The sequence below is a fragment of the Sarcophilus harrisii genome, chromosome 1 (genome assembly GCF_902635505.1).
Source record: "Sarcophilus harrisii chromosome 1, mSarHar1.11, whole genome shotgun sequence".
Classification (NCBI taxonomy): domain Eukaryota; kingdom Metazoa; phylum Chordata; class Mammalia; order Dasyuromorphia; family Dasyuridae; genus Sarcophilus; species Sarcophilus harrisii.
Genome location: NC_045426.1, coordinates 391759382 through 391776529, shown reverse-complemented (window position 1 = coordinate 391776529; position 17148 = coordinate 391759382). Strand labels below are relative to the sequence as shown.

Below are 17148 nucleotides of genomic sequence, written 5' to 3'. Positions count from 1 at the left end.
ACTACCATGTCTGTATCCTAAAAAAATAAAAGAAAAATGAAAAGAATTTACATAATCAAAAATATTTATATTAGCTCTTTTTATAATTACAAAAACTGGAAATTGAGAGACAGTCATCAGTTGAGGAATGGATGGAACAAAGTACAGTGCATGACTGTGATGGAATAAAATTTGTGCTATGACAAGCAGGAAGGGTTCAGAAAAACATGGAAACATGAACTGATGCAAATGAAATAAACAGAACTAGAACACTATACACTGTAGCAATATTATGATGATGATCAACTGTGAAAGACTTAGATACTGATCAAGACAGTAATCCAAGACAATAAAGAATTTAGGATGAAAAATACTTTCCAGAGAGAGAACTGGCAAACTCTGAATGCACAGTGAAGCACACTTGTTTTTTTCCCCTACTTTATTTTTCTTGAAGGGTGCAACATGGCTAACAGACATAGATTTGAAAAACTTTGCATGTTGATATAATATTGATTGCCTCCTCAATAAGTAGGAGAGAAGATGGAGAGAAAAGAATTTGGAACTCAAAGTTTTTATAAATATTTAAAATTCAGAAAAAAAAAATCACAGGAAACACGATTAGTTATATCAAAGACATTCAAATGATAAAACTTGGAAAACAAATGTTTGAAAAACGGAAGACATGTAAAGCTTTTTATAACCACCTCCTTTTACTATCAATGATCATCACAAATTAACTATTAATAGAATATCCCCAAATGTGTATAAGGAATCCTAGTGAGTAAGAAATCTTAACTGAGTCTCAGCCATGTTTTTTGTGTAACTCTTTGTGCTGAGAACATGAGAACTTACTTGTAGGTAACTGATGGAATGACAGGAAAGCACAAAGAATTTGGTAGAGCACTCTTCTGGTGAATTAATAATAAGAATCCTTTTTTTGTAGGCCTATTTACTCCAGAAATCCAGCCAGTTCCTTGAGTAAAACGTAATCTTTTTAAAGGAATGAACAAATATTCTCCTTGGTGGGCTTCCTATGATGGAGCCTTCTGTACCTGGGAGGCTTCTCCATCTCAAGAGACATGTATCCTAGGCTGTTTGACTCTGGGCAAGCTATTTAACCCCAATTGCCCCAGGAAAAAAATAAACAAACAAAAACAAATAAATAGCCAGACAAATAAATAAATAAATAAGTGCAGGAATCACGTATCAAATGAAAATACTTAGCATAGTGTTTTCTTTGTTCTCACCCTCTAAAAACCTTTTAGCGGAAAGGGATTTTGAAAACTCAGCTAGGAAGTACTTGTACAGCTTGCCTAGCAATGGCACCCATTCCAGACTCTGAAGACCTGTGACCATAGAGTCTCCCAGCCAAGAAATTCAGATGTTGGCACTTCCTCGACGTGGTTATGATGTATGTTGTTGCCTTTCTTGTTATAGTGTCTTTATTGTTATGGCAGCCACTTTGTTAATTGTATATTACTTTTATGCTTTGAATTTCTTCTTCCCTTATGTTTTATTTAAATCAAAGTTCTGAGCAGTAATAAACCTGTCCCTACTCCCTTTAAGACTATACCTACTGAATGTGAATTCCAAACCTAGATAGATTAATCTCACAATGTGACACAAGAAGTAGAAATGTTGCTGTGGAGTTGCCTCAGTCAGTTCTGACTGGGACCTCATTTGGGCTTTTCTTGGCAAAGATACTAAAGTGGTTTGTCATTTTCTTCTCATTTTATATTTGAGGAAACCGAGGCAATCAGGACTAAGTGACATGCCAAGGTCATGTCAAGTGACAGTAAGTATCTAAGCATCTATTAAGTTACCACCATGGATCATACACTATGCTGGCGGCTGGAGAAATAAAGACAAAAAAATGAAATAGTTTCTGACCTCAACAATCATATATGGGATCAGAAGAAATGACAGATAATAAATAATTAACATTAATAATTATAATAATAATAAATCATAGTATTATTGACAAAATAGCATGGGGGTCATGGGGAGAAGTGTTTGGGGAAGAGGAAATCAGACAAGATTTCATGAGTTCAATCTTTAAAGAAAGGTGTGTCTAAGATGGAGGTGATGGGGCAGAGAATTTCAAGCATGAAGAATGAGCATTTTAAAGGCACACAGAAGAGACATGGACCATCATGTGTAAGGAATAGCAAGAATACAAATAATGTAAAAAGACAATTAATGGGCTTGAAAATGAAAGATAAAATGGAGCCAAACTGAGGATTATGGGAAGAGGAAAAAAAATGATTATAATTTAAGCAACTTTATCCCCACATTACTGAAGAAAAACAAAAGAAGAGGAAAGGGATGAAGTACTGAAAAACTTCATTTCAAAAAGAATCTCCTTTTATTTTGACTTCATCTAGCATCTACCCTTAGAATAATTGACCTATTATATATCTTATCAAGAGATCTCTGTATAACTGAGATTTTATAAATGACTGAAGTTCATAATATACAGGATCAAATGATCTTATATTTTAAACAAGAAATACTTTAGAACTATCTACTTCAACTCCATTAATTTACAGATGACAAAACTAAAGATGAGAGAAGGTCACTGACATGCCCAGTCATACACCAGGTTGTCCTCAAGACATCTCAGTTAAAATCTGGTATTCCTTTTACTCTACATGTCTATTTCACTACATGTATTTCTAAGTGTATAAATGCAAAATCATTCAATAACAGCTTTCTAGCAATTCAGATATATATTATATTTTTGGCTGAGGTAATTGGGGTTAAGTGATTTGCACAGGGTCACATAGCCAGGAAGTGTTAAGTGTCTGAGACCAAATTTGAACTCAGATCCTCCTGACTTCGGGGCTGGTGCTCTATCCACTATAATATATTTTTAAAGAGAGAAATCTCTACTAATAAAACAATTTAAAAGATTATGTTTATAAATTTGTTCTGAATATCCCATGTGTGACAAATTTCCTTAAAACCAATAAAAAAAAAAAATCATGCAATGATGAGAAAGATCAAAATTAATACAGGATAGGGGAGACAATCTGCCAAGTTCAAATATTAATATAAAAACCAAAGATATTGAGATTGAGAGGTATGTGTATTATTAAAAAAAAACAAGAAAAAAGAAAGACATCATTAGTTTGTCAATAGAAAACCACAAAGTCATGAGATTTATGTAAAAACTAAGTTTGTTATAAGAGAAATTAACCACATGCAGAACCCACAAAATTCAAAGTTCACCCTTACAGAAGTTTGCATATTTATGACAAGGATACAAAAAGGAGGAAAAAAAATGAAGGGGCATGGGATGGGAGGGGAAAAATGGGAAAAAGGAAACATCTCCTAAATGGGAGGAGTAAGACAATGGCAAAAGCCACATTCTTTTGGGAACTGCTAGATTATGGAGAGGGACCTAAGTTAAGTAAGAAATTTCCCAATCTAGCACAGACTGGCTAGTGCTTGTCTTGCTTACCAAGGACACACAATGGATCCAGCTTGGGATGCAAATAGTAAATTATGTCAGCTGGCCACAGGGGGAGCAGGGGGCTTTGTCCTTGATGCATTCAGAGACTTCTACAATGCTCTAGACACAATATTCTGGCAAATATGACAACTCAAAAAGACCAGTTCAGGGAATCCTTATAGCTCTTCACAGAAGCAAGTTATGGAATTAAAGAGTGCAGTAAAAATACAGCATACCTTTTCCCAATTGAGATATGTAATCAAACAGTTCAGAACTTCTCCTTTAGCACGTTGTCGGACAACCAGCTGCATTGCTTTATTAATCACTCCTTGGAAGGCAAATATATCATGCCATATGTTTGCAATAAACAAAGTTAATTTATCAGATTCTGGAAAATCTAAAGGGGAGACATAAAAACAACAAGAAATCTTTATAACTTATCAATTATACAATAATTACAAACAATTTTCCTTTCTTTATTTTTCTTCTAGCACCCAGGATTTAGGGTTAAGACACCTTCCCCTCCCCAATCTTAGACAATCTTTTCTTTTAAATAAACTTTTCTCTTAAAAATGAAAAGAAATGTCAAAAAGTCAATTTGCTTAAATAAATTGATGCAGGGACTTAAACCACATTTAGACAAAGTAGAAGGCACCCTACCAATTCTTTTCCAAAAAGACTCTTTTGGAATGATGTACAGTAGGAAATAAAATTATTTGAAAGATAATTTACTTTAAAAAATCTGTCTTCAAAGTAGATCTGGTGCATACACAAGGGAAACATGAGTGAAAAGTAATTAAACTAGAGCATTTAATGTATTGTAATGTACTTAACACCATGAATCATACACTATGCTGGCCGCTGGAGAAACAAAGACAAAAAAATGAAATAGTTTCTGACCTCAACAATCATATATGCTGTCAAAAGAAATGACAGACACATAAATAATTAATGTTAATAATTATTATAATAATAAATCATAGTATTATTGCTAGAATAGCATGGGGGTGGCAGGGAGAAGTGTTTGGGGAAGAGGAAATCAGAAAAGATTTCAGGAGATGGAGGTGATGGGGCAGAGAAATTGATTTAATTATCTTCACCTTGAAGAAAGTTGGAAAATAAACTCTATATACTTATAAAAGCTAGATGTATTTTTTTTCTTTTGGCTGAGACAACTGAGGTCAAGTCACACAGGGTCACACAGCTAGGAAGAGTTAAGTGTCTGAGGCCAGATTTGGAACTCGGGTTCTCCTGACTTCAGGGCTGGTGCTCTATCCACTGCACCACCTAGCTGCCCCCAACCAGATGTATTTTTTAAGAGTTTCAGTTCATTACGATCAAACAAAGTCTCATTTTTAGATTATGTAAAATAAGCAGATTTAGAAATGGTGAAAGCAGAAGCAAAAATCTGAGGATTATTTTTAAAGTCTGACTTGTAAAGTCACAAAACAAAAATCATCATAACCAGTTTTTAAAAGACATGTCTTCTTTTAAGAAAATGGACATTGGGAAGTTTGTAATTATTTTCTGTATTTCTCAAAAGGTGTTCATAAACTAGGGATATACCTTTGTAAATTATCTAGTGCAACCCTATCATTTTAGAGATGAGGTAACATAGATGATAACTGACCCAAGTCACTTAGATAAACAGCTGAGAAGGGACTTGAATTTAAGCCCTGGACTTCAAAATTAGCATCATTTGCTGCTATACCACAAAATACCCAAAACCACTTTTCACAGATCATATTCTGTTCTAAAATGTCTAGTACAAAAATGCCTAACTTTCTCTTCAAAAATATGATTCAAACCTCAAAAAGATGAAAACCAAATTTTTCACAATACAAAAGGGAACCAAATTCTCATGCATCAATGTACTTCTATACAAAGGCCCAGATAATACAGAAGCTTTTCCAATTCTTTTCCAAAAAGACTCTTTTGGAATGTTTTTAGTACAGTAGGAAATAAAATTATTTGAAGGATAATTTGTTTTAAAAAAATCTGTCTCCAAAATAAATCTGGTGTATACACAGGGGAAGTTAAAAATCATTTAAATTTGCATTTAGATGGAGTAATTGGAAAAATTCATCTTAATTATCTTTCTTTAAAACAAAAGGAGAATTAGCTTGCCTTTCATAAGCATACATGTAGATTAAGTAAATATATCAGTATTCATACTAGGATGAAATTTTTGCTGCAAAAACAATCAAGATAAAATATAGTAGTCATTATTTATATTTTTAAGATTGAACCCAGGGATTTCCAACTTGGGTTCTTTTATGCTCAAGTTGTATACTAAAATTTACAAAACAAAATTTTAATTTACCTTAATGTTAAAAAAAATTTCCTAAGAACATTTTTAGAAAGGACAAAAGAAAAAATAAGAAGTAAAAAGGTATTATAATTCCAGAAAATATGAATATTATAAGTTTCATAGTGAACAGGTAACATATGCAAGCGTTCTTTATAAAACTCACACAAAACAAACAGAAAGAGCCTTGAGATGGACAACTTACATTGCATCTATAGCTAAAGCATTCAGATGTCTATTTTAATTCACACTGGCAGTCAGAAGCAGTTAAACACAGCAGCTTCATTCAAAGGGCTATTACAATCATGGACAAATGGTTTGGTTTCACCTGAATTTAAACTGGCCCAAGAGATTGCTTTGAGACATGAAGAAGATAAATCTTGGTAAAAAGAAATTATATTTTTGGAATAAAATACCCAAACCTTACATTCATATAGCATATTTTAGTTAGTTATCAAAAAACTTCTAGATACTTTACTGTAGATTATATGATTCAGGTTATCTTTAATAATCTGATAAATAACAAAACAATTATGGGTAGAGCAGGTGTCAAGCAATCATTGATGAAAGAATAACTCAAGGCCAGATCTCACGCTAATCATTTCTTTTCTTCATCACTGTGTAGGCATTTTTAATTTCTAATCTAAAATTTTCATTTTACTATATTATAAGATCACAGATTTAGAGCTGGAAAAATCCTAAGAGGCCATCTTGTTCAATTTTATAAATGTGGAAAATTGAAGACTGGGAAACTTAAGTGATTATGTGCTTCTCTCGATGAGTGATAAAACATTTTAATTTGACTTGTGCTTCAAATGGAGTATCATTACTTTAGGTCAAGCACACTGCTTCCTAAATGTACGAATAAAAGAAAGCTGAGTGGTCAGTAACATTCATCTAAATATAAACTGTGCTAATGTAGTATGTATGCATTTAAATGACATTATCTGCTAGGTAAAAATCTGGAATAATTTTATACCCCTTTACAAATATACAATATGAAAGTGGTATAAATAAATTATATAAATATATTCCTAGAACAAAGTAAAAAGCAAAATACAAATGTAAAGGAAGCTACCCCAGTTCCCACCAGCTACCCCACTTTTGAACTTCTCTGCACCTCTTTGTTCTGCTTTCCCTCCCTTGGAAACTCATCATTGGGGCATATCATTATTCTGCAAAACTGAAACTGCCTGATTTTTACATCTCATCAATGCCCTCTGCCTCAATGACTGCACTCTTGGATTGGAGAGCAGAGCCAGTTTCTAGGGCCTCCATTTAAAAAAGAGGTTCAGCACAGTTTTTTCCATATATTCCACCAGTTAACACTGCTGTTGGCCTTCACAAGAATTCTCTCTCTTGTCCCTTTGAGCCAAGTCTCTTCCACCCATCCTCTACCCTTGTCTTTTCTGCTCCCTTTTTGGTGTTATATTTGCCATTATATGATAAGCTCCTTGAGGGCACAGACTGCCTTTGTTTTTATTCGTATTTGTTTTTCTAGTACTTAGGAAGTAAGTTAATAACTGTTTGAGAGATTATTTCCAAGACAGTGTTACATAAATATATCAACATACCTTCCTTAAGTAAGTCATAGCAAAATAGTCGGGCTCTTTCCAAGTCTCCCAGTTGCCGACATATTCCGACATACACTCTGCAGAGAGCATGAATGTAAGTGTAATCCAAGGAAGTCTTGTGAATTTTCAATTCAGAGAGAATAGCATGAAGCAAAGGTTGTGCCAAGTGCTGTATTAAAAATGTAAAAGCAATTTATTATTTGCACATATATTCAGTAAAGACAAGAATAATTAAATGATAAAAAAAAAAATTAAACACTAAATCTCGAATGTAAATAAATTAGCCGAATGATATGTGAGCGGCAATTGAGAGAACCAAACCTATTCAATCTGTATCATTGCCAACATTGGTTCTAGCTGTTTGAATTAAGCTTTGTTTTCCCGAGTTAAACTTTAGTTTTCCTGAATATCATATCATTCAGCTATTACTGTACCTCTACCTGTTCTGAAGAGTGCAGGTGGTTATAATCAATCAGCATTCCCAAGAGCTGGAAAAGTCCTAGTCTTTACCACCAATAAGAAACAGGATGACACAATCCTATTCCTATTCTACTTTTATAAACTATGTAATTACAACCTATTCTATTTTTGTGCTGTATAATGCCTGTTCTATTTTTGTACTCTCATCATTATAAAATCTTCTGATTTCTTTGCTTGCTATCTTTTATGCTTATTAAGGCTCTGAACCAATGTTTTCCAACTGCATGTTTTGCCAATAAATTGCATCGTTTAGACTTTATTTCCTCAGTTATACTACATATGGGAGGCCAGGAAAAATCACTTCAATTTTCTGGTTTTATTTACACTGCGAAATTAAGGAGTTAAATTAGATCACATTTAAGGTCATTCCGGCTTTCTACCTGTGAATCCAAGTGATAAATAGTATCATGCCTTAGATTCTTGTAAATGATAATACTATTTAAGAAAAAAAATGTAAATATTTACACAAATGCCAAAAACATGGAGATAATGTATTTTCAGTGGTAAAGAACTGAAATATTTTTAAAGTTTTCATGTCTTTCAGAAAAACAGGTTCTAAATGGGCATTATAACAAAATTTTATCTAAAAATGCAAAAGCAAAATCAAGGATTATGGATTCTACTATTATTTGAGATGTCAGGTCTCAAAATTCTGGCTTTCCTACTACTTTTTTAAGTTAGTCATTTCTTACCTATCTACTTTTTATTCAGGCCTTTAGATTTTCTATTTCCTCAGTTTCCTTACTTTCTTAGGCAATGTCCTTCTTAGAGCACTTCATATACTATTAGGATAATTATTGTTAATAACAATAGACTTTGTATAGTGCTGGCAATTGTATATCTTATTTGATTCTCACAACAACTTTGTGAAATAGATCATACAAATATAATTATTACCAGAGGTTCCATGAACTGTCCATGGTCACAAAAGTACCTGTTAGGATTCACATTTGGATAGCTCATGACAACTCCTCTATCTCCAGAGTTCTGAATAGAAATCACACTATTTCATGATTATTTCATGAGATACGATTATCAAATACAATGACAATGACGTTATTAATAACTTACATTTAAAAAGAACCTTATAGGTCATGTAATTTTTTTTTTTACATATGATGACCTCATCTGGTTTGCCATTTTTATTCATTTTAAAATACTCTTAAAAGTTACACTGACAAATTTAATTGTCCTTTTTCATAAAGACATAAAAGAAAACTAATAAAATCTGTAACACAAAGGTGATATTTAAGTAATTTTTTGTTTTTTATTTAATCTCTAAAGCCTGTTATGATGCTGGTGATACAAATCTTCAACATGTCTGAAAAACATATTACTTTTAGAAACCATTTTATATCTTAGAATATATATATATATATTCAAAACTATTTTGCTTCTAGGAAATATTTTTGAAAAAAGAAAAAATATAAATGCTGGTGACTAATAAAATATCTTCAGTAAATCCCTTCCAAAGATCTCAAAGAAAACAATGCACTGGTCTCTTCCTACCTACTTTTCTGCTCCTTTTCAGTTTGCTCTGCTGTATTTTCATACAAGTTATACCACTTACCAACTAATGTTCCTTAAGAGTCTATTCTTTGCTTTCTCCTTTCCATCTATAATTATTACAATGGTGGTTCCTTTTTATCTTATGGACTTTATAACAATGCTTCTCAGATCTATTTGTCCAGCCCTAATGTCTTTATTGATCTCTATTCTCCCATTGATCATGTTAACTGGTGGTCTTGTAAAAATCTAAAAATCAAACATGTCTAAAACTGAATATGTATATTTCCCTTCAAATCCTCTGATCTTTTCAACTTTTCTACTACTGATGAAGGCAACAACAGCTTAGTAACCCAGGTTTGCAACCTTGTTGTCTCCCTGGACTTCTTATTAATACTCTGCTCATATACTTAAACTGCTGTGAAATTTTGGCATCCTCAGTTCTTCTTTCTTGTCTCCATGTCCAATCTGTTGGCAAAGCCTGTCAATTCTATGTTCACAACATACATATTAAGATGGAGAGTGAACTTTCTGTCTTCTATATGTATATACACATATATCATAAAGATCTATCTTATCTATCATCTCCCTGCTTCAAGTTTCTCTCCAGTCTAATTTATCCTCCATTAAGCTACAAAATTGGATTTTTCTAAAATGAAGGTCTGATTACATCATCCACCTATTCATAAAATTTAGCTATTAAAGTATCACAGCCTTGTCTTTTCCTACTTTCCAATCTTCTTATATTTTATTCCCCTCTACAGTCTGCATTACAATGCTAGTAGTCTCCTTGATGTTTACTGGTATTCTCGATGTTTCTCTCTTGAAAGATACTCTATCTTCTGACACCATACATCTCTCACTGATTGTCCCTAAGGACCAGAACCTTCCTTCCTCCTTATTTCTGTTTCCCTCCCCTCATCAAAGTCTTTGGTTTTCTGCCAACCAAACCAAACTAAACTTTTTTAATCTTAAAAGATTTCCTTAAGATTATCTCCAATTTATCCTATATATACCTTGTCTGTACATAGTTGCTTACATATTGTCTCCTTCATCTGTGAGGTCGTTGAGAACAGACTTTTTGCCTTTTTTTTTCATATCCCTAGCATTTAACATAAAGCCTGTAGTACAATAAGTACTTTAAAAAAATTGTTGACTTGAATTACCTTTACATCTCTCATACACATCCCTCTTCTTTCCATTCACACTTTTGAATCTTGATGCAGGGTCTAATCATAACATACAGATTACTGCAGTACCTACTGATTGGTTCCCCTCATCTTAAGAAGTCTCTCTCCATTCTAATTTATCTTCCACACAGCTCCCAAGTGATTTTCTTACAATTCAAGTTTAACTAAGTCTCCCCTCTACCTAATAAATGCGAATGCTTCACCTTTGCTTCCAGGATTAAATAAAAAGTTCTTTCCAAGCCTTTTAAAGCTATTCACAATCCTTTCTATCTTTGCAACATTTTTATATTTTAGTCTCCTTAACACACTTTGCATGCCAGCCACACTAGTATTCTTGCTTTGCCTCATGTAGGGCACAGCACCTCCTGACCCTAAAGCCTTTTCACTGGCTGACTCCAGGATTGAGATGTTCTCCCTTGGAAACTTCCCTTCCACTTGTCACTAATGCCTTCTCTTTGAGATTATCTCATGTTGACACTATGTGTGTGTGTGTGTATGTACTAATATAAAGAACCCCAAACTGAAGCAGATCAGCAAATCTATATTGTAGTTGTCTGGAATTCTGAAAAGCTGAAGTTACTTAATGGTTACATAATTAACATGTTTAAGAAAAAGAATGTGAACCTACTTTTTCTTACTTCCTTCATCTTCCTTTATCTACTATGTAACATTTTTATATTATGTAATTAATTATATAACAATATGTTACAATTAAATAAGCTCTCTAAACAAAGACTAGTTATTATAACAAAATGGTTTAAGATTAAATTTGAGATATTTTCCAAAAGAAGCTACTAGTCCTCCAAGATCTTACAGCAAAGTTGAATGTGTAGTAACTGCTAAATAAAGCTAAAAAAGGAATTGTGGTACCACATTTTATAGGGCTAGCAATTCTTTAAACAAAAAGTTTTAAAATACTTTTGCAACCTGTTGGTTTTAAGTACAAATATAATTATATACAATATATACAATAGATCAAACTACATACCTTCTTTGTGGTACTAAATTCACAAACAACTTCTTTTTCTTGATCTCTCATCACTGGCTTTTTTGAAACATTTCCTACATGCACATGACTTCGGATGACAGGTAACAAATCAAAAGATGACTCAGCAATCTTTTTCAGGACATTACTCATGATGCTATCATGTGACTCTTTATGTTCCTGTAAAGCTGAAGATAATTCTGCAACAGTGTTGTCTGTCAATTCCTGAACAGAAGAATTCTCATCATCATGTGTCATGACGTTTTCAGCTTGAGGAGAACTAGTCTTGATGATTTCTGGTACATCTACCTTAATCTCCAATTTTGGTGACTCACTGTCTAAACGTAACCTCTTTGCACTCCTTAATATGGTTGATGGTACCAAAGGTCTTTTCCCACCATGACTCTGGAAACTTGTAAGCTCAGGCTCAAAATCTTTTAGCTTACCTTGATCACATTCAGTATTAGAAGTGCTTCCTGTTTTAACAAAAGCAGTTGATGCAGAAGTGATTGCTTTGAATCCTGTAATATTATTTACAGGCCCTGGTAAATTTTTACAATCTGCTGGAGGACATCTATTCAGCTGAATATTCCCTTTAAGAATGTTAAGTGTTCTTGCCCTGGCAGACAGCTCTGGATACATGGTATCAAGGATTTTTACAGAGTTCTCCTGGGGTCCTCCTAGTGCAGTAGTGCCAACTGCCAATGGAGGAAGCCTTCCAGGCACAGGAAGTGCATGCTTTGGTGTGGCAGCACAAAATTGCAAAGGTGATGATAAGATTCTTTGACTGGCAGATGCATCTGAAGGAGATGGAGTACTATGCATAGGAGACTTGTACCGTGGATCATCAGACAGTGGAGACATAAGTGGAGGGACTGGTGTATCACGCAATGGGGAAATCAGATCATCAAGTGGTGAAGTTAGAGAAGACTGACTAGAGGTTGACATTAGAGGGGAAACTGGATGCAGAGTCCTTGGGGGTGTTGCTAGCAACGGTGCAAGCAAAGGAGGCAAAGGTGGCCCCATCTCTTGCCTTATTTTACTCAGAGTATCAGGAGAACATTTTGTTGGTGTAGAAGTATCAGCAGTTGCCAAAACTGGCTGAGCTAAATGACTGTGTTGAATTTTTGCTTTGCTTTTCACCCTTGAAGACTTTTTAGAAGTTTTGCACTGCTTAACTTCAACTTTAGATTTGGTTAAAGCCTTTGTCAGTTTATGTGATGATTCTTGGTTTGACATTTTTGACCCACGCTTACTTTGACTGATTAAATCAACAAATGGCTCAAGTTCTAAAGTATCCTGTGTGTTATCAAAGGAAATACTTGGAGATTCTGAAGTCTGATTATTTTCTTGAGAGTCAAAATTTACATCACACACAGATGGGTTCCACAACGTGTCTTTATCAAAGATACCATTTTGACCACTCTTTGAACCATCTTTCTGTTTGGATGAAGGACCATCATCATCATAACATTCGTTAGATGGGGAATCACTCTGATTTTGTTCAGCATTTGATGTGTATTCAGTAGAGGCAAGAGAATCAAGTGCATCTTCTAAGATATCTCCAGAAAGAATAGCTTGCACTCTAGAGACTGCCTCAGGAACTTCATGCGCTACAATTTGGTCCATGCTTGACTGGATATTTCCATCCTTTGTAATCATCCAATCTTCAGATTCTTTGATATTTAAATTCAAATTATCATGTTTTCCATACCCATTTACAATTTCTGGATTTATCCTAGATATATGATGAAGCAACATACCTCCTTTTGAATTTCCCGTATTTTGCTCAATGGTACTTTCCCCAACTTTTTCGATTTCTGTGGTGTCTTTACTATCATTTCTCCCTTTGGCTGCATCTGAATATTCTGTATGTTCTCTTCTTTGAGTGTTTTCATTAACAAACCTATCAGTGCACGACTTTGTTTCAGCATCAAAATCTAGAATCAGTGATGATTGTTTTATGTCTGACGAAGGCTTAGCTATTTCACAGGAAAGAGATTTTTCTTTCAAGCATCCAGCTGTAATACTGTTGCGTGTATTCAGAAAAGAAACATCAGGAGATTTAGTATGAGAATCTTTACAAATGTTTTCAATGCCAGGTATTTCTTTGGTGTAAGTCTTAGTGGTTTCCCCTAGTAAATAATAGGTAAATTGACTTGCATGCTTAACCTTTCTTAAACGATTGCTTTCTTCTTCTGAATCATTTGTTTCTTTGGAAACCTCATGAGATTTTACCCAAGAGTGTTTTCTCAAGTTTTCTTCAGATACTTTTCCTATTTTTAGTTTGTTTTTCATTTCCTTATTTGTCAATACTTTGTCAAAACATTCTGAAACAGAGTTCCCTGAAGTACAGTCCTGTGTGCTATTTTCGAGAATCTTAAATATCTCTGATGTAGAAAATCCATTTGTCTCAGAAACAGTACTTAAATTAAAATCTTTCAGAGCTGATGTCAAATACTCTATGTCTAAAGAACCTCTTCTTTTCATACATTCATGAGCATCTTTATAAGTATTAGATTTTCCCATTTGCATTTGTGGTTCTTTGTTGAAATTTTGCTCTTTGGTTTCGCGGTTAGTTTCAGTTTCATTTTTACTTTTACTATCATAACTAATTTGATCATACTTCTCATCTTCAGAACCATGTTTTGTGTCTTCTGGGCTACCCATGTAGCACTGCACAATGTCATTAAGTATATTCAGTCTAACTTGGGTGTCATTTTCATTTTTTTTACTTAGGGATAAAGGGAAAGCACATTCTTCTTTCATGTAAGAATTCAAACAAGTATTCCCAGGAGTTCTCTCTTTCTGAACTTGCTGAACTTTAAGAGACACAGAGTCCAAAGGTGTAACTAAGACTTCTAAATCTGATATGGAAGCATCTCCTGAGCAAATTTCTTCTGTGGCTAAATCATCTGGAAGTGAAATATTTGTGGATGGAGTGAATTCTCCCTTAGCACTCATGGTGCTAAGGTGACCTTGATTTTGCAGATCTTGTTTTTTATCTACTTCTGACACATTACTCTTCTGGCTCTCGAGGGATATCTCTTCAGATCTGGTTGATAATTTTCTAATTGTGTCATAATGAGAATTTTCTACTAATAAAGATTCACTAAAACAGTTTAAATCTGGTGTTATCCAGGAAGCAGAATCTTCTGCTGAGGGACAGTTTACAGTTGCTATTTGCTTGACTTTTAACAGCTGGCATTTCTCTTTGTCAATATATTCTGCTTCAGATAGCATATGTTGTTCAGGTTCAGTGTAAGTATTATCAGGTGTCAACGTGCTCTCTTTAACATGAGACGCAAGATCTTCCAAGTTGGTAACTTGGAGTTCTTCAGATTTCAACTGCTCAGAAATAATCGAAACTTGATTATTAAAAGTAAATGCTATTGGTTTAACTTCCTTTCCATGAGAATCCAATTTGGGTGATGACAGAACATTTTCTGTAACAAGAATTTCTGTCTGTAATTGCTTATTATCTTCTTGTTCACAGATGAGTTTAGCTTCTGGACTTCCTTCATTTTCTCTCTCTATAACCATACCAGCATCTATATTAGGACATGAAGTATTAAAGTCTAAATGATGATCTCTCTTTACCAAGTCACTCTGAAATGCTATGGAAATTAAATCACCTGATTTAGTTGTATTAAGTTCAACTCCTGGTTTTTCAGTTTCACATTGTTTATCTCCTGTGTCTTTTTCAAATGCTGCCTGATCAACCTCATAAGTATTAGCCACGCCTTTTGATTCATCAGAACATTTTATATCTCTGCTGTTTTGATCAGTAAGCATGGGTGTTGCTGAATTAGGGCTCAAAGCATGTATGTTTTCCTCTACATTATATTCTTCTTTAGAATAATCTGTAGGTTCAGAATGCTTATCTACTGTATCTGAAATATTATTATGCATTGTTTCACAGGATTTTTGTTCTGCGCAATGGAGTTGATTTGGAACAGTCTCATTTAAAAAGTCTGTATTTACAACTTCAATTAAAGTACACTGTCCATTGAATTTCCAAGAAACCTCATTATTATATTCTAAATCAAAGGAGAACTGAGGATTACTACAATTAGATGACATGACATGGGGAGAAGAGAGAACATCTGTCTTGACATCAAGCTCACTTGTATCCATCATAATGAGTACATCTTGTTTGGATTCAGAAGGATTCTGTTCATTAAATCCTTGCATTTCTTTTGCTTCTTTTCCAGGCAATTCTCCAATTATTTCTTGCAAATGTTCAGAAACCATGACCATTTTTTCATTTTCAGAGCTGAGTCCATTAACAGGTATTTGTTTAGAAAATTCTAATTTGTGTGATTCAGGTCCTGGCAATGAGATTTTTTCTTCAGATGTAACTTGTACAACTAACTTTTCCTGGCTATCCAAAGAATTACATATTTCTTCATTCAATTCAGCATTATCTGTCACTTGAATTAGGTCATCAGATATCTTACGTAAACACTCAGTTTCAGTGGGTATTTGAGGTATTCTAAAGGTTGCTCTTTTACTTTGCAGTGATATGACACTTCTTTCCTTGTTATCTTGTGATATACTATCTTCATCTAAGACATATTTATTTTCATCTTTTGTATTTTCATTTGACACTGCAAGATGTTCTTTATGGAGTAATGGGCTAGCACATGAAAAAGGCATCTCTATTTCTTTTGAATTAGGCTTACTACCTTTGAATTTTAATCCTGTTGGTAAAATATCACATCCAATAGAGGTTTCTTCATTCATTTCCAGATTCACTGGATCCTGACTTCCAAGATCTGGTTCAATTTGTTCTATAAGTTTACTACTTTCTTCTTTCTGTTCAGAAGAGTTAGAAGCATTCAGAAACTCAGATGTGCCATTTTCTAAAAGAGATTGCATAGTATGTTCTCTATCCACCAACTCTTCTTCACTGGAATCTGTAAAATCTCCAAAATAGTCCTCCTGGGAAGAAAAACAAAACAAAACAAAACAACAGCTTATGATTAGTTGCTTCAGCTTCCTTAAGTCAAATAAATTCAGGTTCAACAGATTCACTTGTTGCTTTCCCATTCTCACCAGCAAAACTTTTTCTTTTCTTTTTTTGGGGGAAGGTGGGAGAGAGGGCACAAAGAAATTAAATGGTTTTCTCAAAGTCACACAACTAGTAGATTTCAAATTCTGAAACCAGATATGAACTGAGGTCTTCCTGACTCACTGTACAACCTAACTGTTTCTTACTCCAAGACTTTTAATGAAGAATTCAGTTTACTCTCATCTTTATTAAAGACCTGATCTATTTATTAAAAAAAAAAAAATGTTCATTATTAACATATATCAACGTTACTACTGAATTACAGACCATTTAATCAAATATCAAGTTTATATCAGCACAGGCCATGTCTGGCACTGAGACAGTCATGTACTATGGTAATTTATTTTATATTATTAGAGGCAAATACTACAGTTATACAAATATTCAAATTTATTTTCTATCATGATAAAAGTTATATTATTTATAGTTATACAGATATTCATGTTTATTTTCTATCACGATAAAGATAGGATACATTATATATACCTAACATATTCTAGAACCCAAACTTTTGTGATCCTTTCAATAACTGTACATATATCTAATGCCACTAGTGAAGACTAATTGTTTCAAAAGCATTTAAAATCAGACTCATAAA

The 17148-nt window shown here is 33.7% G+C and overlaps 1 protein-coding gene across 1 annotated transcript in view; it reads right to left on the bottom strand.

Annotated features, from left to right (window-relative positions):
• Positions 1-17148, bottom strand: part of ICE1 (interactor of little elongation complex ELL subunit 1) — a 77283-nt gene that overhangs the window by 20199 nt on the left and 39936 nt on the right. Inside the window, 3 exon segments of the mRNA XM_031946109.1 lie at positions 3670-3830; positions 7316-7484; positions 11480-16420. Of these exon segments, the coding sequence (XP_031801969.1) occupies positions 3670-3830; positions 7316-7484; positions 11480-16420 (5271 nt within the window).